The following is a 22,648-nucleotide window of genomic DNA, read 5'->3' on the forward strand; positions in this document are numbered from 1 at the left end:
TACAGTCCCAATGTGAAACAGCCATGAGCGGCGACAGGTGCCACCGCCCAGAGCAGTGGCCACGTCCCTCTTGGCCATGGTCGAGCCTGGGTAATGACATTATGACTGTATAATTCCATGAAATTCTGAGAAATGAGTGACTAATTGATCAGGCAATTTGTTTGCTTTGACTTGCGAGGACAAACGAGTGTCGCTTGGTGGCAGGTGACTCCACTCGCTTCACCACAAGTGGCACTATTCAAATTAGCAAATATATTTTAAAAAGAGGCTTTTAGGCGTTTTTTGGCCACTCCCAGCTGTAGGTTACTAAAAAAACTAAAAAAAAAAAAAAAAGGGGGGGGGGAATTACACTTTGTGTATTTAGGGCAACAACACAGACTCTACTATCTGAATGCTAATGTTCAACGGTACATTACTTTTTAAGCAACGGAAATGCGAACATAAACGGTGCTGCAACACACACAGACAGTCCATTTAACGCTACTCACAGGCCTATATTCTTTATCGTCTGTGAAGAACGACTAATAGTGCAGCTGTACTGAAAAGCCGACAGAGAAGCTGAGTCTCCGGTCCACTATATACGCACGTCTGGTTTAGACTGCTGCCAGGTGGTCGAGGTGCACACAGAATGAGCGGCGCAAGGTCCATGGAGGCACAGTGACAAAAAAAACCCAGTTTAATATGAATATTTACTAGTACGGTATTCTCGTTTAAAACATATTGCAAAATATTTTTGGGGGGATGGGGGAGCAGGTTTAGGCTGGAACGGATGAATTGCATTTACATGCATCTCAATAGTGAAAGGTGATTTGGGTTTTGAGTTAAAAACCATCACACATTAATTAAACTCATGTCTCAAGGCACACACACATATATATATATATACACACACACAGAGAGAGTCAAACTAAGTGTGTGTGTGTCTATACAGAGAGAAAGAGGGAGGGAGAGTCAAACTAATTGTGTGTATATATATATATATATATATATAGAAAGAGTTAAACTGTGTGTATCTAGAGAGAGAGAGAGAGAGAGGGAGCACACGAGAGTCAAACTAAATGTATATATATATATATATATATATATATAGAGAGAGAGAGAGAGAGAGAGAGAGAGAGAGCGAGTCAAACTAATTGTACATACATATATATATATATAGAGAGAGAGAGAGAGAGTCAAACTATATATATATTATATATATATATATATATATATATATATAGATAGATAGATAGTCAAACTGTGTGTGTATATATATATATATATATATATATAGAGAGAGAGAGAGAGAGAGAGAGAGAGAGGAGAGAGAGAGAGAGAGAGAGAGAGAGCGAGAGAAAGAGAACGAGATGTATTCAAAGCATCCAAACCTGTTTTTCCATCGATGTCAATAAACCTGACGCCAACATTCATTGTAAAATAATTCTTAATAATTTATTCACAAACTGCTTTTTCAAATTGCCATTTTGTCATTTCTTTTTTTTTAAACACATACAATAATAACAATAATGATGATAATAATAATAAAAGACGTGTTCTCTTCTCACTTGTTCATAACAGCTCATTGTCCATCGTGCTCAAGCGTCTCATTTTGGTGTTGACGACCTCATATGCCCGATGAAAAATGTTTTAAAAAAAAAAAAAATCTGAAATGAACTGAAGGAATAGAGAAACACGCTTCCTTTTTTTCCCGTGTTTTTCCTTCGTTCCCCCCATTTTTAAAATTTGGATTTACACAATGTTTTGTTAAGGCTTGCGTTGGGCATTGACCGAAAGGAGAGAAGTGGAAAACTTTTTTAATATACGTGTGTGTGCGTGCGTGTGTGTGAATGCGTGTTGTTGAACATCGTGCACGTTTTAGTACTTTCCCCAAAAATGAAAATCTAGAATCAAAAGCCACACATTCACAACAGTAATGTATTCCTAAATTCGGTTCTCTTATACACTCATTCAAAGACATTCCAAAAAATTCATTTTTATGATTGTCCTTAAATTGTGTCGAATGTTGTTGTCCAGATGAGTCTCGTATGAATTTATTAACACACACACACACACACACACGCGCACACACGCAGTGAAGGTGACAGGAAATTGTGAAGACTCGGGACCACGACAGCTTCAGTTGGCTACTGGGGAGGGACGACGCTGACGCAGCTCTGCGGTGCACCTGAACGCATCGCCACACCCGCGTGGGACAACTGATGATTATTATTACTATTTTTTTTTTTTTTTAATAAGTGGTGCAAAAATGTTCCAATCTCCCTTGAATGAACTATTGGGAGGCTCAGTTCAGATCAATTAGAGCAAACGTGCTGCAATCTCGACTGCGTGACACAGCTTAAGGATAATATCATATTTCAGATGCTGCATTGTATAAAACGGACAACTTGAAGACTTTTTACTCATATAAAGTGCAGTGCCGTTAGACACCGTCACTGACATACACATACATCCAGCCATCCATTTTCTTTGCCGCTTATCCTCACGAGGGTCGCGGGGAGTGCTGGAGCCTATCCCAGCTGTGAGCTGTCAGGAGGCAGGGTACACCTGAACTGGTTCCCAGCCAATCGGAGGGCACATAGAGGCAAACAGACGTACTCACAATCACACCTTAGTGCAATTTAGTGCCCAATTAATGTTGCATGTTTTTGGGATGTGGGAGGAAACCGGAGTGCCCGGAGAAAACCCACGTAGGCACGGGGAGAACATGCAAACTTCACACAGGTTGGGCCGGGATCAAACCCGGGTCCTCAGAACTGTGAGGCCACCGCTTTACCAGTTGACTCACCGTACCGCACTTGTCAATTTTAAAAGAAACCTTTACCTATCAATTTTCTGAGCTGCTTATAAAAACATTTTTATAACTCATTTCAGGCACGTTTGTAACTTTTGAATGCAATACATTTTCAAGGAATTACTCTTGAAGTCACAGGTGTCAAACTCAAGGCCCGGGGGCCAAGTCCGGTCCGCCGCATGATTTTATGTGGCCCGCAAAGGGAAATCATGTGTATCAACTTTGAGGATTTTTGTGATAATCTGTGACAAAATTTCAAATTGCCCTATCATAAATGATAAAGTTGAGATACCGCAAGCATTTTTGTGTTACCAAACATGAACGACACGCTTGATTTCTGATTCAAAACGAGTTGATAAATTCCACGTGCGAATACGACAAGGCGAAAGATTTTCACAATCATAACGGCCTTCCGAGGGAAGTCATAACTACAACAATTTGTTTGACACCCCTGCTTTAAGTCTTTTTTTAACATTCTGTATTTAAGAGCAGCGTTAACATTTAAACTGTACGTACAGTGGCTTCCGGTCAGTTTACATTTAAGGGGTTTGAGGCCGACTACGTAAGTCAAGCGTCGTTAATACCCGGTGTGCTCAGTATTTACTAGGTGGTACTTGGCCTCAAAAGTTTGAAAAGTATTCGACTGCTTGTCATAAATCGACCATCTAGCATTTTGAAGTGGTTTATGAAGACTTGATGATGTGGAAGAATCACTGGCCAAGTGCAGTTCTGTTGTCACACACGGTCACACACCTGCACTTGGGCAAAGTAAGGGGTGATGTTCAAATTATCGTAGTGATTTGCAGTAATATTAATATAATTTCCAGACGGGACACCAAGTTAAGCGCCTTGTGAGATTTCTTACTTGTAAGCAGGTTTGAATGCAGCAATTAAGCGAGTTTGCTCTAATTTGTCTAACCTGAGCCTCGAGGAAGACTGGACGGCCGATCCGGCGGTTTGTAGCACGCGAGATAGCGGACCTGGCGATGTTTCAGGTGGACCTCGCGGCGCGTCAAGCGAGCGCCCTGTCGGGGGACTCGGCAGCTGCGGAAGACGCGGCGACGGACCGCCGGCGACCGGCTCATCCTCGCTTTGAAGGTTTTCCGACAGCAGGGGGACGAGTCTTCCCAGGAAGTAGTCACATCATCACCGTCGCGCTCGATCCGCTGAGACTTACTCCAGCTCGTCCAATGGGAGGTGTTCCTGAGAGCCTCGCTGGGTGGCTGCACGGTGGGGAGGGGGGTGAGAGTCGGGACTGTTCTAATTTTAAAAACAAATCAATCTGATCTAAAAATAAAATAAAATACAAAAAAAAAAAAACAAGGTCGGCCTTCCATTTACAAACCCATCAGTTTTCTTCGATTAAATTCAAGTCCAGTTCTGTACAATCCCTCTCGAAGACGGCCTGCTGCTGCGCCGCCTCGCGATCCTCGGCGTCCTCGTCCTCCTCGCCGTCGTCGTCCTCGCGGCACTCCTCGTCGCTCTCGCTCAGCGGGCCGATGCTGGACCTGCCCAGACATTCGGCCGGCGAGCAGGAGCCCCGGAAGTCGCCCATGAACGTCTCCATGCCGATGAAGAGGTCGCCGCCGCAGGCCAGCCTGCCGCCACGCTCCAAATACTGCGGGTCGATGCTGCGGGTCTGCGGGCCGGGACGAGAACCAGCAACTTTTTCACGCGGAGATCCTGCATAATTACTGCGTTCCCTTTTAAACAGCGGTGCCGTCCGGTCTCCATTACAGCTCGCACTAACGTAGAAAGGTTCAAATTGACGAGATTGCTGGCCGGTGACTAATTTTCCTCTTTTTAAACACACCGGGAGTGGGGCGAAGTGAATGTATCCTATGAAAAATTACCAACTTTGTCGCTTCTACACAACCTGTGTTTGAAATTTCAAAGTAAGATTTTTTTTACTATGGACTACAACAGCCAATATCAACTCTCCAATATTTTCGTGAGGTCGCCTTTCCTCAGCTGTGCAAGTTACCATAATTTTCGGCCTATAAACCACGACTTTTTTCACACGCTTTCAACCCTGCGGTTTATGCGGCGATGCGGCTAATTTTTGCGTTTTTTTTCTAACAACCGCAAGGAACACTCGAGTGGAAAAAGTAAGCGTGAGACCAGTGGAAGATATGTACCGAGGAAGAGACTTTTACCAGGATGGCCCTGTTAGCTGTGCGCTAGCGTGTTTTTGCTGTGTCTCAGTGATTTTTACCCATGTGGTTTTTTTTTTTACCGGCCCTGTTAGCCCGGAACGTAATTTCCGGCCAAAAAGACGCGACTTTTTTCATACCCTTTCAACCCTGCGGTTTATGCGGCGATGCGGAAAATTTGTGTTTTTTCTCACGGGCGAAAGGGGGCACTTGAGTGGAAAAGGAAAGAATGAGACCGGTGGAATATATGTGCCGAGGAAGTGACTTTTACCGGTCCGGCCTGTTAGCGCTGCGCTAGCATGTTACTCCCGTGTCTCAGTGATTTTTACCGGTATGTTTTTTTGGTTTTGTTTTTTTTTAACCGGGCCTGTTAGGGCGGACCGTAATTTCCGGCCTATAAGCCGCAACATTTTTTCACACGCTTTCTACCCTGCGGTTTATGCGTGATGTGGCTAATTTGTGCGTATTTTTTCTAACAACCGCAAGGGGGCACTCAAGCGGAAAAGGTAAGAGTAAGACCGGTGGAATATACTGTATGTGCCGAGGAAGTGACTTTTACCGGTCTGCCCCTGTTTGCACTGCGCTAGCGTGTTATTGCCGTGTCTCGGTGATTTTTACCAGCATGCTTTTTTTTTTTTTTTAAACTAACCCTGCTAGCATGGCCGCGCTAGCGTTAGCAAGCGTTAAACTCTCTGTGTACCGTCTTTCTTTGTAAATATCTCGTGTTTCAATGTGGGCACTTGGGGCTTTTAGACGGCTGCAGCGTATGTATGTACCGAATGGTATTTCCTTTATAAATGTGCTCAGTGAGGCTTGTAACCAGGTGCGCTCTGTAGGGCGGGAATTACGGTACAATAGAAAAGCGTAGGAGGGACAAACGAGCCACACACGTACCTGAGTCATCTTGGTGAAGTCGAGGACGGGGCGGGCGCAGGGGCGGTCGGGGTCGCGCCGCCTCTTCAAGCCCGGCTTGAGCAGCAGCAGGTCACAGGGCTGCGAGTGGCACCGCGGTAGCTGCGGAGGCAGGCTGCGACGCAGGGACGAAGGCGTGCTGCACGCCGAGGAGGGCGAGGCGGGCACCGGGGCCCCCGCGCCGCCGGCCGCGCAGCAGCCCGGCGGAGGGGCGGCCGCTTGGCTGGGAACGGGAGGCGGGGGCAGGAAGGCTGCGGCCGCCGAGTCTCTGATGAGGACGGGAGAGAGGGAGAAACGGCGCTGGGGAGGCGGCGGAGGGTGGAGCGGGGAGGGTGAAGAGGAGCACGAGGACGGCGAGGGGAAGAAACAACAACAGGCGCCGCCCCCCGCTGCCGCCTCGCTGGGGTCCCAGGGGAAGTTCCAGGGCAGCGGTGAGTCGGGAGAAAGTGCCAGACTGAAGAAGGTGGGGCTGGATGAGGAGTGCAGGGACGAGTTCAGGGAGGAGCTCGGGGCGCGAAGCGGACAGGCGCCGCCCCCCGCCGCCACGCCCGCGACCCCAGCAGCGCCAGCTCCCCCGTGGCGCTGCTGGCGACTGACGGGAGTCCAAACCCGCGAGGCGCTCGGCCGCCACGTGTAGCGGCAGCGCGACAAATCCTCCGGGACCGACAGAGAGCGACAGTGCCGTTTGGGCGGCGGGGGAGGAGGGGGAGGCGGGGCGGGGCCGGGAGGCGCCGCGGCCCCGGGGAGGGACAGCTCGGACGCCGAGGTGCTGGGCGCCAGGGGCCGGTGCTGCTGCGGCTGAGAGGGGGGCCTGTCCAGGGGGTCGCCCCCCTCCTGAAGTTGGGCATCGGGCGGCACGAGGGGAACGGGGCCGGGAGGGAAACTAGAGCTCAGCAACCCCCCCTGCAGGCTGGACTTCGAGGGAGGGCAGAGCTGCCAGTAGCTGCTCTCTGAGGACAAACGCAAGCGTGCACGGCTTTTACATACAGCTCGAATGTACTCCTTACCGTGGAGCATTTATGTTACAAAGAAACGAAAAAAAATTATTATAAAAGAAAAAAAAAGAAGAAGAAACATCTGACTCGGGGGGGAAAAAAATTTTGCCTTTTTCTTTCACATGAGACTTTCTCTTAAAAAATATGGCTTTTTCCATCAAAACTGTTGTTTTTTTTCCATGAAAAATTAGACCTTTTCATGGGAAAATATGGCTCGAAAAAATACAACAAATTCTCTTGAGATTATGATTATTTAAAAAGATTAAGATCTTAAGATCACAACTTTTTTTTTTCCAGAAAAAAAAGAGATCTACAATCTGAACATTAGGACTTTATTCTTTTAATATTACATTTCTCCCGCAAAAACACATTTATTACTTTATTATTATTTTCTAGAAAAAAATGAAAAAAATAAACAATATATATCATATATAGTATATTATATATTTATAAAAATAAAAAAGGGATTTCTTATATTCAAGAAGGATCACAACTTTTAGTCAACTTTTAGTTTGTCACTGGGAAATTAGGACTCAAAAATAATAATAATAATAATAATAAGTATTTGCTTCAGACTATACTTTCTAAAAATGCTGCTTTACTCGCTTCATTTTATGGCAATTTTCTTAAAAACCACCACCAAAAAAACAAAACAAAAAAAAAAAAAAAACAGTCATTCATTTAAGATTATTCTCTTTGTCTAATTTCAATTTCCTCTTTTTATCCTGGCCTGAATATCACTTTCCAACACTAATATTATTGACATCATTATTGAGGGCATTTGAGAGCTTGGTTCATTGAGCAGACTCACCAGGCATCAAGCCATCTGGGGACCAGCACTCTGCGAGGGTTTTCGGGTCCAGCAGGGACTAAAAGACACGCAAAAACAAACAGATTAATTAATGATTCCTGAAACAATTTCTGTGTTGTAAATCATTTTTCATGAATACAACAGGCCACACTGAGTTCCTCTTAGGACATCACCTTCGTACGAGAGTGCCTCAACTGGACGATATTGCAAGAAAACTATGGTGAAAGTGTAAGAGTCCTAATTAAATGCAATCCATTTTTCGAACGTCACAGCATTCAAAGTTCACTCCTTGTGGAGTTTCTTTTATCTTGACTGCCATAAAGACCAATGACAATGTTTTGAACTTGTTCTTTTTGAAACGCACAGCGTTCTTTTTAAATATGTGACAATTGTGCAGTTAATAGAATTTAAGGTGGAGGTGGGACTGCATCAGGGATCCGCTCTGAGCCCCTTCCTGTTTGCGGTAGTAACGGATAGGCTGACAGATGAGGTTAGACTGGACTCCCCTTGGACTATGATGTTCGCCGATGATATTGTGATCTGCAGTGAAAGCAGGGAACGGGCGGAGGAACAGTTAGAAAGATGGAGGCACGCACTGGAAAGGGGAGGAATGAAGATTAGCAGAAGTAAAACAGAATTTATGTGCGTGAATGAAAGGGAGGGGCGGAGGGGGGGGGGAGTGAAGCTCCAGGGAGAAGTGATGGCGAGGGTGGATGACTTCAAATACCGACTTTGGCATTACATATGGGTCCTCTACACCAAGTGTCTCTCATTTTTCCACGTACCTTCGTTTATTATCACCTTCTAAATGTTTAACGGTATCGGAGGCGTATTTTCGTTTTGTCTCAACGGACTTAGCATGGAACAACTGCTTTGCTTGACCGGTGACGTAGTTGCACGAGCTCTATAGATGGGTTTAGATATTTTGTGGCATTTGGGAGATCCCCTAACTAATGACCCCACCCCTCACCATACCTCCCGCCCCGACCGACCCACACAAACACATCCACCTACCAGCTCCGAGTCCCCCGGCTGAGCAGGGTTGCCTTCCAGACTTCTTCACGTTCTCCACCAGCAAGGTGACCACGTCATGGTGGCGGAGGAGGAGGGGAGCGGGGGAGGAGGAGAAGAAGAAGAGGGAGGGGTTGGACACACCTGCTTGTGCGTCTCTTGTCTCAGCAAAGGGGAGGGGCTAAGAGCTGCAGGCTCCTCCTCCTTGCACCTTCGGGCCAGGTAGCCCCACCTGCTCTCACGAGGACAACATGGCCGGGTTTTTGTCTTTTGGCGGTCTCAGGAACCTGCCTGCGAGGAAGACATAACCACGTTTATAAAAACATTCATAGCACGCCACTTGAAACATGATACTTTATTAGTGACATTTTTTTTCCACTACTGCAGCTGTCTTCTATTAATGTTTGGCATTTCTGTTCTCTTGATAAAAAGGACTCGGGCGCACTAGGAGAACGAAGACTGTGTCAATGTGGGCGTTTGTCTTCGCGGCGCATCAAGCCGACAGGAGCGTCGCCGCGGCATCAAACGACGCATTTGATCAGAAAGGGGCTTGGCCGAGTGATTTCAGACCGCTAACAGCAAGACGCAGAGATGAATAAAAGTCGATATACTCCAGCGTGCTGTGGCAGCGGAGCGAAGTGCGTACGTAGCGGCCACATTGGTAAGGGCAACGTCCGCGACAAAGACAATGCGTTAACATTGACATTAAATATGAGCTTGCTCATTTCGCAACCGGTTTTCATGAAGTTTGTCTTTTTCTCATGAAAGCATGCTCTAATAACAGAATATTTAAAAAAAAAAGGCCAACAAATATTCTCATCTATGGAAGATTGTTATGTACAGCGTTGTATGAAAACGTATGCAGCACGATGTGAAGGCTTCTTTATTATTTTATTTTTGTGCAAATGTAAAGTAGGGTGACGCTTTGCCTCTACTAGCTTAGCGTCGCTGTTGGCATGTAGCTCAAAAGGGCGTGTTGTACCGACCTTCTGTTCAAAACCGTGACAACAGATAGACCAAAATGTAGAAAAAGCATCCATGATACTCCAACTTACGGAAGCATATTACTGCCGCACCAAAAAAAAAAAAAAAAAGTCGCATTTCACATTATAATGTGAATTGTTTCACATTATAACGTAGATTTGTTTCATAATAACACAAGAACTAATAAATTTCAACTCTCTTTATCCCGCCCCCCTTCCAAAAGATAATTGTTGACATCATTTAGCCATTTAGTGCTGCGCAAAACATGGATTTGGTGAGTTTTGGGGCGGGATAAATAGGGGTGAAATTAATTTGTTGTTTTTTACGTTATTATGTGAAACGACTCTACGTTATAATGTAAACGATTCACATTATAATGTGATTATAACGATGCAATTATTTATTTATTTTTTAGCGTGTGGCAGTAATACGTTTCCGTACCAACCGTTTCCAAATTAGAGGCAAACTTGCATCCAGCGTATCTTAGTGAACAATCCTTTTCGAAGACCGTATAGAACGGGTGTCAAACTCATTTTTCTCGTGCGCCACATTGTTGTTCCGGTTTCCCTCAGAGGGCCGTTAAGACTGTGGAACAAAAATATTTAATCATCACATTTACATCATCAATTTATTAACTAGTTTTGGAATCAGAAATCAAGGGTAATGTGTTTTTCAACTATTCACGTTTTTTTCAACACATAAATGCTTGTAATAGCTCAACTTTATCATTTATCCTATATGACAATTTGAAATTTTGGTCCAGATTTTTACAAGAAACATGGAAATTGACACTCTAGATTTGGCTTCGCGGGGCACATAAAATCATGCAGCGGACCAGACCTGCCCTCCCCCCTCCTGGCCTTGAGTTTGACACCTGTGGTATAGAAGAAAAAGAAAAAAGACTTTTGTTGTGAAAATATTATTGGCACTTGTCAAGGTGAAAAGCAACGGAAAAAATTCATTCGTTGACAGTAAATTTTCATTGAATTGAACTATTCCTGTGTGAAATTCACATTTTGTTGGTTGAACAGAAATAAGATATATACACCGGCTTTGAATATGAAATTAAGAAGCACTTGGCTGGCCCATCACTGGCATATAGACAAACAATTTACAGTCTGCAAACATTCCCACCTATGGCTAATTTAGTCTTCATGAGAAATTTTGGAACGTGAGAAGAAGCTGCTGGAAAACACACACAAGCACCAGGAGAGCATCGAAACGAGATTCGAACCACAGACCTTTGGGCTGTGAAGCTGATGTGCTAACCACCAACCACTGTGTTGCCCTTTTTGATCATACAAGAATATTAAAATCAGTGCAGGATGTTGAGTCCTACCCATGTATTGTCAATGTGTGTTTGTTTGCTGAGGTTTAATTAGGGCTACCAAGGGAAAGCAGGCCGCCCCATTGAGGCCGCCAAAGCTAGCTGGATGCTAACGCTCACCATTGTTTTCAATGCAGGATGCTACCGCTTGGCAATTGTTGTTCAAGAGGAGCGTCAACGCGATGGTGTCATTTTTGGGGGCTTTTTTCAAACGAGTTTCACGGCAGATAACTGTTCATAATTGAGATCATTTGATTCATTTTATTTGACGTTCGTACTACCCACAAACACACACTTTGATCAGCCCACAAGCTATAAATAACATGTCATCTAGTTATAACATTCAAGGTCGACGTTGGGTTTACATTCCACCCGCGAAGCTCTTGGAAAACAAGCCGACGAGGTTGTATTTGTTCCCGGCCTGGGTGCGAAACACGCCCCGGCCGGCCGGCCGCTGCACTGCGGGGCTAGCAATGCAGCTGAACCCGCCGCTAACCCAGCCGCGAGCCCCGCATCGAGCTAGCAGCAGCAGCAGCAGCAGCAACTGTAAATATCCGACGGGGATGTTGCCGTTCCCCCGTCGGATACTTCTGCGGTTGTACGCGTGAAGAATATTCGGGATTTGCGTTCTCTCCGGGTGCGAGTCTGCGTATATTCGGTTGAACATGAAAGCCGGAGGGTGGAGAACAACACGGTGGGATGCTGCGGGATGGATATACCCAGGCTAGTTAGCTCCCCCTCCCCTCCATCGCCACCGCCACCTCCACCCTCCTCTCGCCCCCAGACGGAACCGCAAAACAAGCGGGCACGTTGCAGGGCTCGGGGTACGGCGGACATGCACGAATGGATGGAAGGCTTACCTCGTCGGACGGACCCCCTCCCCCTCTCCCGGTGCCTGGGGTCAGCCCCGAGTTACTCGGCGTATTGACCCGGTGTGATGGAGCCCAATGCGCCGCTTACAGCCAGCCAGCCAGCCGCCGCCGCCGCCGTCGAGCTCAGCATCCAAAAGGCGGGCGCCGCAATGAATTAGCGTCGCTTGCGCGCGTGGCGTACGATCGATAACCGGTGTGGTCCGATTATTTAAAACGATGATACAGATTTGTAAAGGTGCACGCGAGTGGCGAGGCATTCATAAATAACATTTACGGTGGCACCGAGGAGAGGGAGGGAGGGCAGGGGAGCGAGGGGAGGGACTACAACCCCCCCCCCCCTTCTCTTCCCTCTCCTCAGTATCAGCACCTGCCATTTACAGTTTTTGAGCCAATTTTATCTTAAAAAAAACCTTGCAACATCATGTGAACTAAAGGAAACGTCTGAGAATTAAAAAAAAAAAAAAAACTCAAATGATCTTTTTCCATTGACATGCCATTAATCTTTTCTCCTCTGCCCCTAAAACGTGCATTTTGAGAAATTTATCACATACTTTACAATTAGTTATGACAATTTGTGATGGTGTCAATATCTGCCGTGCAACTGACTGGCGACCACTTCAGGGTGTAGCCTGCCTTTCGCCTGAAGCTAGCTGGGATAGGCTTCAGCTTTCCTGCAACCCTTGTGGGGATAAGCAGCTTGGATAATGACATGACCGTCAATTTCATAGATGCCATTTTGCACCTTCTGGTGTGGCCACAGCGTAAAACAGCAGACCCGCTTTAGAAAGTAAATCCCAGCTCTCTTTTACACTTTATTTACATCTTTATTTCAGCTTCACTTTCAATATTCAAAGCACATTACATATAAATAAAAAGGAAAAGATGGAAGCAGCATCATCAGAACAGAGGAGAACATTGACAAAAATAAAACAAAAGCCTCTACAGAGGCCATAAAGTGAAAGGGGCAGAAAAAGAAAGTGACTTTAAATACAAAAAGTGTACATTGAAAAAAAAAAAAAAAAAAAAAGGCGAAGGTGACAAAGTGCAGTTAACGAGTGTAAATGACAAACATGCTCGGGCCAAAGTGCCAAGTCGACCTCTGCTCTGTTAAACAGTTTTAAGAGCAGCTGGAAAAATCTCATCCATTCCCTCCAAAAAAGGTACAAACGAGAGCAAAGAAGCTCAAGGGCCAAAAATCACATCCTGTGTTCTTAAAAAAAGCCAAAAGACACCAGAAACGTGTACAAAGATTGAAGTGCGGATGACAATCCGGCATTTTCATGGTGACGTTGCTCAGTGATGACCGGACCAGGGTCGATCAGTAGGGATTCCATAGGTACTGGTCCGAAAACATCGGGACCTGTTGATCGCCGGCGCTGAAATCTACAATGAAATTAAAAAAAAGTTCATAAATAGAAGCTCCACCACTTGTGAATCCCCCCCCGCCCCCCAAAAAAAAAGTTAATCAATTTAATATTTTGCACTATCCACTTTAGTAATTGTACCAATTGGGGGGGGGGGTGTATCCTTTATGCCATAGGTGTCAAACTCAAGGCCCGGGGGCAGATCCGGCCCACTGCATGATTTTATGTGGCCCACAAAGGCAAATCATGCATATCAACTTATAATTTTTGTGCATTCCCCCCTAATGGCAAACTCGAGCGGAAAAGGAAAGTGACACTGGTGGAATATTTGTCGAGGAAGTGACTTACCGGGATTGTTTTTTGTTTTAAACCAGCCCGGTTAACACTGCACTAGCCTGTTGCTGCTGTGTTACTGTCGTGTCAGTAATTTTTACCAGTATTTATTTTTTTTGAAAAACAACCCTGTTAGTGCTGTCCTACCGTGTTGCTACCGGTACGTCCCCCCCCCCCCCCCCTCCAAAACCAGCCCAGTTCGTTCTACCGTGTTGTTGCCATGTTAAGCTAAGGCATTAAAACTTTGGAAACTGCGTCCAGTCTCTTTGTAAATCTCATTTCAATGTGGGCACTTGCGGCTTATGTACCAAATGGTATTTCCTTTCCAAATGTACTGAGTGAGGCTTATAAAAATCTGATGCACCCTGTAGGCTGGAAATTACAGTACTACCGTAAGCAAGCTGTTGACTTTCATGCGTTTTTGTGCTCTCACCCCCTGTATGCTCATCTTCCAGCTGGAGGTGGAGCCAGTCAGCCATGTTGTTGTCAGTCAGCTGAATCCTGAAGGAGCAGCTGAGGCCAGGGGGAGAGCGAAGGGGTCTGCGTCTCCTCTCGGGATCCTAGTGGGGAGGAAAAACCACAGTACTCACTATGCTAGGGATGCTCTGAAAATTGAGTTCTCCTGCAAGTCTTTCTGGATTTTATGTCCCTGACTTTTTTTGAGTAGTGCAAGGAACCGACGCACTAAGTTACCGGTGACAGCGGAACGTTCCAGGCGTCCGGTAGCTCCGGCGACATGTCAGCCGACAGGGGGGACACAGAGGAGGCCTTCGGGGCCGCCGGGCTCTCATTCTCTCTCTGCTTCTCTCCATCGTCACACAAGTCAGAGGTCATCTTTGCCAGCTGGTTCTCACTACAAAAAAAAAAAAAAAAAAAAAAAAAAAAAACCGACAATCAATGTGGCGCTCAAAAAAAAAAATAAAAATAAAAAAACCACCTACAGTTGCTCCACGGGGTCAGGAGTGAGGTCGCAGGCATCCGACGGGGCGTCGCTGGGCGGGTCCCACTGGTGCAGCGCTCGTCGCCACAGGCGGACTTGCATGTCCCAGGAGCGCCTGCTGTACTTCCTGTACTTGTTGGGGGTGGATGGGTGGAGCTTCGGGTCTCTCAGGTGTCTGAGGAGGGGGAGTTTTGACAGTGCGGCAGAAATTATCTTTTCATGGCATACATTCAAGAGAAAAACAAAGTTGTGAAGTTTGTAGCAGTTTAAAAAAAAAAAAAAAAAAAAGTCAAAGAAAAGAATCAGATCTTTTCAGTTTTTGTGCATGTGACGACGTGAACTTAAGAGACCGCCCACTGGAAGTGCTGTAATTTGGAGTTTCAAATTAAGAGCAACAACTACGAGTGCCGCACGTGAAATCATTTGGCGAGGACTCATCTTCAGCGCCGTCGCAGACCTACTTTGGGACTTGTTCCAGGTAGTTCTGGTAGCCACTCGTGGTCTTTCCGTACAGGATCTGCTTCTGTCTGCGCTTGAGAACCGCGGCGTTGGTCTCGGCGCTGTTCGGGTCTGGTATGCGAGGGAAGCAGCGAGGCAGCGAAGACCTGCTGAGATGAAGAGATAATGCTGCTTTATTAGACTGGGTATCTTTTTCCCCCTTTCGGCTTGTCCCGATTAGGGGTCACCACAGCGTGTCATCTTGGACTGGCTATAAGCAATTAATTAAGGGTTCAGATAGCGCACTGGTGCCCAGACTTTTTTTACCCCAAGATGTACTTCTGAAGCATCCAGCCTTTTCTTTTTTCGAAACTCCCTCGCGATCGCGACGCACTGAGCACCCCTGAGATAGCGGGACGGCGCCCCGTTAACCACACCTTTTGTCCAGATCTTCGGTTCCCACAGCGATGCTGCTGGTGGACACTTTAAGGATGCAACGCTCCAAGATTGATGTCCTGCATCCCCCCCCCCAAACAAAAACAAAAAAAGTTGAATAGACCTTTAAAAGCATTTTAGCAGTCTTGAACCTCAATACCCCCAAAAATCACACCTGCGTGGTTTAGTAGTGGCAGATCTCTCCCCTCCTCGCAGGCCGATTTCCGTCGGCGACATCGGGATCGGAGAAACGTTACTGGGACCAGGAGAAAAAAAAAAAAAAAAAAAAAAAAAAAGTCAACCCTAAACCAAATCTCAAAATGGCTAAAATCTAAACTTAACCACATCTACAACCGTACAAACTGAATTGCATTTTCACTACAGAAATGCACAATGTAGGAGAGCTTTTTTTTTCTAGACAAGTTGATCGGGCTCCACAAGGAGGAAAAAGAAAAAAAAAAGCTTATAAATAAGCAATTAGTCACTTTTCCGATGTTCCCCTCTAAGATCCAGCTCCATTTTTCATCAAAACCCCTGAACAAAAGATTTCATCTCAAAATGGGAGAAATTGAGGCCACGATTAAGTGATTCGACTTTGGAGCTCGGTCACGGACAAAGCAAACGCTAGCGGCGTGCAATACTGACCTGACCAGTTTCTCGAAAACAGAGCTGCAGCCAGGTAGAAGCCAAGGCTCTGGGGTGGAGCACCCGGCGGAAGCGGCCACGAACGGATCGGGGAGGCCGTTCAACATGGCCGTCGACCAGCCCTTCGCACAGACGCATGACCGTGGGCTGAAACAGAAACTGAGATGAAGCACTCAGGTCAGACCAGCAGATGTCAAAACCCCAAACTGGAGAAAAATGTTGAATGAGTTAGGAATAAAGAGCAATTCCACCCCCCCCCCCCAAAAAAAAAAAAAAAAAAAGTTAAATTGAATACACACAGATGCAACTTTTGCTTTAATAGCAAACAGCAATCCAGTCACGCTTCATTTTGCTAAGACCAACTAGAGCAAGGGCGTCAAACTCATTTTTTGTCGCGGGCCACATTGGACTTGCGGTTTCCCCTCAAAGAGGCAGTTATGGCTGTGAAATGATAAAAATCTTCATATTTACACGTGAAATTTATTAACTACTCTGGAATCGGAAGTCAGGTTTTTCCCCAACTATTGTTGTACGGTAACACAAAAATGATTGTAATTGTTCAATGTTATCATTTAAGATATGAAAGTTTAAAATTTTGGTACAGATTTGGCAGAAAACAAAAAGTTGATACACATGAATTTCCTCTACGGGCTACATGAAATCATGCAGCGGGCCAGATCTTGCCCCCAGGCCTTGAGTTTGGCACCTGTGAACTAGAAGCACATTTGTAGCAACCCCCCTAACCATCTGACCGGTCAAGTTTAAAATGTGATGAATTTTCCATACGGGCGCATTGTAACAGGTTTTGCTTGACATGGAGCGGCAAAATAAATAAATAAATAAAAAATTCCTAGTCAGCAATTAAATGCGAGCAAAAGTTTCGTAGCACGTCAGAGGACTTCCTGAAGAATTTTACATTAAAAAAAAAAAATAAATAAAATCACAGGCGGGGATGCTCAATTCTTCAGATTGGTCTTGCTCGCAAATACCTTTCCAGTTCAGATAGCCACATTTGGGAAAAAGTACCTTAAAATATAAATATATACAAAATGAAAATAAATTCTTGAAGGCTTTTTTTTTTTTTTTTGAAAGGAGAGTTATCTTCTGAAATTGAGAATCTCGACTGGCGTGCGTCAGCGGCACATGGCTACATACACGCCGGCTTTACTGACGTTTCCAAGTTCGCGTATCATTTTATTAGTGGAAGACACAAGCAAAGAGCCCGCTATATCATTATAGTTATGATATTGGCGCGTTACCGACCTGGAGGAGAGCAGCGGGCTCTGGGCTCCACTTTCCCCTCCGCTGCGTGACATGAATATTCGAATCTGGCGCCTTCGCCTCGGAAGCGCAGCGGTCGTGCTCCATTTTAGTTGCGTCTTTAATGAGACGCACCTGCAAGGGGGTGTGGCCTGCCGGAGATGCACATTTTAAATCATTTTAATATTGCCATTTAAATCTTCCGCCAATGCATGAATATTAAAAAAACAACAACGAATAAATCGTATTTTTTTAAAAATCATTTTGTATAGCACTAAGAACCTTCATTTCTTTAATTTTGCAATAATACAATTATTTACTATTCACCCACAATTTTCTCACTTCTAGTTTTATTCCCCTTATTAAAAATTTCAGTACTAGCACCCCATGGGAGGGGAATAACACGAATATGTTGTCCATATGATGCTCTGTTACTATCTTTATTGTTTTTATGTAATTGTTGAATTGTCAAGTTTTTCAATACGGTCGATACTTACTGTAAATGTGACTTTATCACAAAAAATATAGAATCTTGTGTATTTACAGCAATTTTTTCTTTAATTTACGTACGTTTGAGACGTAGAAAGCGCTTTCAAATTTCTTGCTATTCTCGTTTTCGCCTGCTTCTCCGATGCACTAGATGGCGCTGTACTGTCAAATGTCAACACGTGAGCTTGCCATACCGGAAATTATCGCAAACATGGCGTCCGGCAGTGGGGTAATATTATTTTATACTGCTTTCTTTGCATTGTTTATAGGCGTAACTAATCTTTTTGAAGCAATGACACAATTTTGACTTGGTTTCCGAGTTTCTGTGAGACGTTTCCCTGTAAATTCGAGAGAGAATCCCTCGCACCTCATAGAAACAATAACAATATAAATACAGAAAGGCGGTTTTCCGCTGGTAGCTGCAGCTTGTCGCTGTGCGTACAAACGCAAGACAGTTGGTAACTTAAGTTGGTTACTTAGTTTTTATTGTAATGAATTGCTGTACAAAACGGACAATCAGTTTGTGCTCAGCGAGTCTCCACAGCAACAACATTTCTTGTTACGAGTATAGGGAATTTGACTTCACGTGCCTGCAGCTGAAATACTGCAAAATATCTGCCAAATTTTACACTCATTCATCTCGTGTGTTCAGGACTTGCAAACTTAATACAAAATTGTGATGTGAAATGTTTTTCACGTGTAATGGCATGTTTAAAATATGTATTTGTAAATGTTAATACCGACCTGAATGAGTGTGTCGTTACGGAATACATTAAAATGTCAATCTTTGACGCTTTTCTTGGTAATTGGCATGGGGGCTCTTGCGTAAGGTACACCAAGAATCCACTGTATGTACCTTTTTATAACCTAGGGTCATGCTTTTCTTTCAGTCGAGTAAGAATGAGTTCCGTCGGAAGTGGGACAAAGACGAGTATGAGAACCTTGCGCAGAAGCGTCTCGCTGAGGAGCGGGAAAAGGAGAGCAGAGATGGTGAGCCGTCGTTTTCTTTCGACCCGTTTTGCAGACAATCCCGACTCTGCTTTTTAATCACAAAAACTGTACAAACTCATCACGCGTCTTAGGGAAAATCGTGCCGCCGGTTAAGCGGGAGAATCTGCGGCACCGAGACTACAAAGTGGACCTGGAGTCCAAACTGGGGAAGACCATCGTCATCACCAAGACGACGCCCCAGGCTGAGATGGGCGGGTATGTCGAGTTAAAAGCACCTCACTGAAGGATGGATTGAGACATTTAGGATTTGCTCCTGGTAATCTTGATCTTCTTTCAGCTACTACTGCAACGTGTGCGACTGCGTGGTGAAAGACTCCATCAACTTCCTTGACCACATCAACGGCAAGAAACGTGAGTACCTGTCACGCAAGAGTCATCTCGGGTACTTTCACGTTATACTTAAAGGTCAAGTGTCATGCCTATAAACATTCTAAAATAGATATTGTAATGAAAAATCTAGATAACAATATTCACTTCAATGTCCATACGAAAAAATATGAGCGGAGAGCGCGTCACCCGTGCAAAAATTTGCGGAAGTCTCATTCGACATCCAAGCGGTCGCCATATTGCCTGCATCTTCTGTCTGTGATGTCACACTAGGACATTCGCCATTGAAAACACGCTGCGGCACCTACTATGGGAGACGAACACTCCCCTTCTGACACGGAAGCTCTTTTCGAAGAAGAGAACATCTCACAACCGAGTGAAGTGACCGGGGCAAGATTACCATATTGTTTCGAGCCATATTTAGATGATATGTGGATCACATCCCCCCGTAAATGTGTCGATGTGCGCATCCGACACACACATGACACATTTAGCACCCCTGTCATACGTAGGAAGATCTTTTATGTTATGAGACACAGATTACGTGGTCCCCCCCAAACTATCATTTTTTTTCGTAGCTGTATACACACACCTATCTGTCATTTGGAACCCACGAAGCTCTCGTCCTTTGCACCCGTGCAATCCATTTTTCACGATGAATCGAGTTTTTTTTGAAAAGTATGAAGGGTAAATCCATCCTCCCGAGAGTTCAAACAATATCCAGCAATACAGCGAGCCGGCATTTTGGCTAACACGTAGGTACAAAGAGCTACCTTCCAGCAGGTAAAACTAGTAAACAGATGAGCCCGCCTGAGTGGGCTCGTTTGCTACTAACATCACTTCCTGCTTGTTCTCGAAAACAAATCCCTCGAGAGGATTTTCATGGCGGGAGTGACCAAAATCCATATGAAAAATCATGTTGTGTAGTGAAAAAACTTTTTTTTTCCAATAATAACATACTAAAAAATCATGCATTTCATGACAGTGGCACTTTAAGTAGTAGTATATGTGCAAACAAAAAAAAAGTGATACAAGTGGGATTTCTGATTAATAATTGTAAAAGTAAAAAAAAAAAAAATACTCGAGTACGGATACCTGAAAAATCCACTTTAGTTCTGGAACAAAGTGTTACTTGGCACCTCGATGAGTCAGCCTGCAAACTTCACGTATGTGTGCGCAGATCAGAGGAACCTCGGCATGTCCATGAGGGTCGAAAGGTCGTCCCTGGATCAAGTGAAGAAACGCTTTGAGGTGAACAAGAAGAAAATGGAAGAGAAGCAGAAAGAGTACGACTTTGAGGAGCGCATGAAGGAGCTGCGAGAAGAGGTCAGGAGAGTAACGTGCTAACCTATTCCTCAATTTTTGCATGCCCCAACTTTCAAGTCACTCGCTCGATTTTAAAAACTTGCTCAACTAAAGTGAAGAAATCAGAAACTGACATTATGAGCTGTTTATTCGTTCGGTGCACAGCGAGTCTCATTGAAGACGGGTGTTACTGTGACTGCGAATGCTTTCTTTGTCGGTCTACGTGCCCGGCGATTGTCTGGTGGCCTCGCACTCACAACTCTCAACGAGGAAATGCGTGCATGGAAAATAGATGGGTTGTAGTTAAGTGAACGTAAATGTGTGCGTATGTTCAGGAGGAGAAGGCGAAGGCCTACAAGAAGGAGAAACAGAAAGAGAGGAAGCGTCGGGCGGAGGACGACGGCGACTTCGAGGACGACGACGAGATGGCGGCTGTCATGGGGTTCTCGGGCTTCGGGTCATCTAAAAAGAGTCATTGACGGCTCGGGTACGTCGCCGCTGTTGAGGCGGGGGGTGGGGGTGGGGGGGGCTGAAGGAGGCGCACGTGAGACGAAGGACGCACACATGGCAGTTAGTCGTCTCCGTGATGTTCAGATTCCAAATAGTTTCTATTTCCTCGTTCCGCTGGTTTGACCCATTTTTGTGTTTTTTCTTATTTTGAAAGCATTTTAGCGCAAAGCTGAACAGACTGTTCGTTTGCAGGTGAAGCTCCTCATGTTTAACAGAAATAGGCCAACATTACATAAATTATTGGAATTAATGACACTTTTATTTTTGTCCTTCATTGGAAGTCACTCTCACTAAGTCCCTTGTTCATACAGTATTTCTCTTCATAATGCTGCAAACATGGATGTCACTCAACACAAAATCATTTGTCATCCAGAAACTCTTATTTGCTGTATATTGTCTTGTTTTCTTCTGCTTCAAACGTTTTTTTTAATATTAATAAATGAGATTTTTTTTTTTTAAATCAGTTGTTGACTGAATGACATGACTTGTTAATACAGTACTTTTTAACTTGGCAAGAAATTTCCATCAATCACAATTTTACAAGAGTGTGACTTGGCAATTGCTACTTGAGTCCAGAAAATAAGACTAGATCAGGGGTGTCAAGCTTGTTTTTGTCGCGGGCCACGTTGTGGTTACGGTTTCCCTCGGAGGGCCGTTATGACTGTGACATCATAAAAAAATCTTTCACCGCCTAATCATGTTTACGCGTGGAATTTATGAAATGCGTTTGGAATCAGAAATCAAGGCTATGAGTTTTTCAACTGTTGTTGATCTTTGGAAACGCAAAAATGCTTGCTCTATCTCAACGTTATCATTTAGGATGTGAAAATTGGAAATTTTGGTCCAGATTTGAGCAAAAATCACAGAAGTTGATGCACATGATTTGCCTTCGTGGACCACATAAAATCAAGCGGCAGGCCAGATCTAGCCTCCGGGCCTGGAGTTTGACACCTGTGCTCTCGATGACTACAAATAAATTATTGAGCTAAGAAATAATTAGCGCAAAAAAGCGATGCCGCACATTTATTTAATGAAGCTGAACTCTTTAAATGCCTATGCTGGTTGTGCCTTTCTGTGTCAACAAAACAAAAAAAAGCATTTGTCCCACCATGTCAAAAGTCATCTTTTTTTTTGACAAGTGACACACAAGACTCACAACACAAGTGCGAGGGCAAACGCCGGTCCGAGATGACATAAGTGCAAAAAAAAAAAAAAGTAAATTCAGGTCATCGCATACTGTACCATTTGGTTCTTGAGATTTGCTTCTGATTTCCTCTCACTTCAGGATGTGGGTCTGACTCAAGTAAAAGTAGACCAACATTTCAATAAAAAGGGCCAATTTTTTTACTTTAATAAATTACTACTAATAAATAAATTAGATCAGAATTATTATTTGCCAATTATGCCACCAAAAAAAAAAAAAAAAAAAATGGGAATTTGTCTTTGATCGTTGGAGCCACATGAGTACGACGACAGACAGCCACTGTGACAAAATACACTTGTAGGACATAACGGACGGACGGTCATTGAGCATATGGGGGGGTGTCATCGAAATTTAAAGTAGCATTGCCTTGCAGAGTTTTATTAGTTTTGCACACAACCTGTTTACAGCAGTGTCCTTGGTTATGATATTTGGTGCTAAAAAAATAATAAACCAGTATTTTTTTTTTATTTCTAATTAAATTGCGTGCATGTGCATTTGGGGCCCAGCCTCAGCCAGATTCTGTCTCCA

General features: G+C 44.6%; 3 protein-coding genes across 9 annotated transcripts; 1 reads left to right on the forward strand and 2 right to left on the reverse strand.

The window, feature by feature from the left end:
- Positions 1 to 1,451: 1,451 nt before the first annotated feature.
- fam53c (family with sequence similarity 53 member C) lies at positions 1,452 to 12,149 on the reverse strand. 5 transcript variants are annotated; one of them, XM_061804242.1, is made up of 6 exons: positions 11,848 to 12,149; positions 8,680 to 8,967; positions 7,666 to 7,723; positions 5,842 to 6,809; positions 4,140 to 4,433; positions 1,452 to 4,017 (listed from the first exon to the last, which is right to left on the reverse strand). In XM_061804242.1, the coding sequence occupies exons 3-5, from the start codon at positions 7,670 to 7,672 to the stop codon at positions 4,143 to 4,145; spliced, it is 1,266 nt and encodes a 421-aa protein (XP_061660226.1). In that variant the 5' UTR covers positions 7,673 to 7,723; positions 8,680 to 8,967; positions 11,848 to 12,149; the 3' UTR covers positions 1,452 to 4,017; positions 4,140 to 4,142. The 5 variants fall into 5 exon arrangements, with proteins under 5 accessions (XP_061660226.1, XP_061660227.1, XP_061660225.1 ...); XM_061804243.1 differs by having other exon boundaries at positions 1,452 to 4,054; XM_061804241.1 differs by having other exon boundaries at positions 1,452 to 4,433.
- Positions 12,150 to 12,658: 509 nt separating this feature from the next.
- slbp2 (stem-loop binding protein 2) lies at positions 12,659 to 17,426 on the reverse strand. Of its 3 annotated transcripts, none has more exons than XM_061802325.1 (9): positions 17,278 to 17,426; positions 16,015 to 16,161; positions 15,545 to 15,625; positions 15,372 to 15,449; positions 14,958 to 15,104; positions 14,498 to 14,671; positions 14,250 to 14,409; positions 13,990 to 14,116; positions 12,659 to 13,242 (listed from the first exon to the last, which is right to left on the reverse strand). In XM_061802325.1, the coding sequence occupies exons 1-9, from the start codon at positions 17,328 to 17,330 to the stop codon at positions 13,178 to 13,180; spliced, it is 1,032 nt and encodes a 343-aa protein (XP_061658309.1). In that variant the 5' UTR covers positions 17,331 to 17,426; the 3' UTR covers positions 12,659 to 13,177. The 3 variants fall into 3 exon arrangements, with proteins under 3 accessions (XP_061658309.1, XP_061658308.1, XP_061658307.1); XM_061802324.1 differs by having other exon boundaries at positions 14,958 to 15,101; positions 16,015 to 16,173; XM_061802323.1 differs by having other exon boundaries at positions 16,015 to 16,173.
- A 434-nt stretch (positions 17,427 to 17,860) lies between these two features.
- Positions 17,861 to 22,241, forward strand: zmat2 (zinc finger, matrin-type 2). The gene is made up of 6 exons (XM_061802326.1): positions 17,861 to 17,992; positions 18,654 to 18,753; positions 18,846 to 18,969; positions 19,052 to 19,125; positions 20,282 to 20,427; positions 20,742 to 22,241. Exons 1-6 carry the CDS (start codon positions 17,915 to 17,917, stop codon positions 20,883 to 20,885), a joined length of 666 nt encoding a protein of 221 aa, XP_061658310.1. The 5' UTR covers positions 17,861 to 17,914; the 3' UTR covers positions 20,886 to 22,241.
- The last annotated feature ends 407 nt before the right edge of the window (positions 22,242 to 22,648 follow it).

The sequence above is a fragment of the Syngnathoides biaculeatus genome, chromosome 18, assembly GCF_019802595.1.
Source record: "Syngnathoides biaculeatus isolate LvHL_M chromosome 18, ASM1980259v1, whole genome shotgun sequence".
In the NCBI taxonomy this organism is placed as follows: Eukaryota; Metazoa; Chordata; class Actinopteri; order Syngnathiformes; family Syngnathidae; genus Syngnathoides; species Syngnathoides biaculeatus.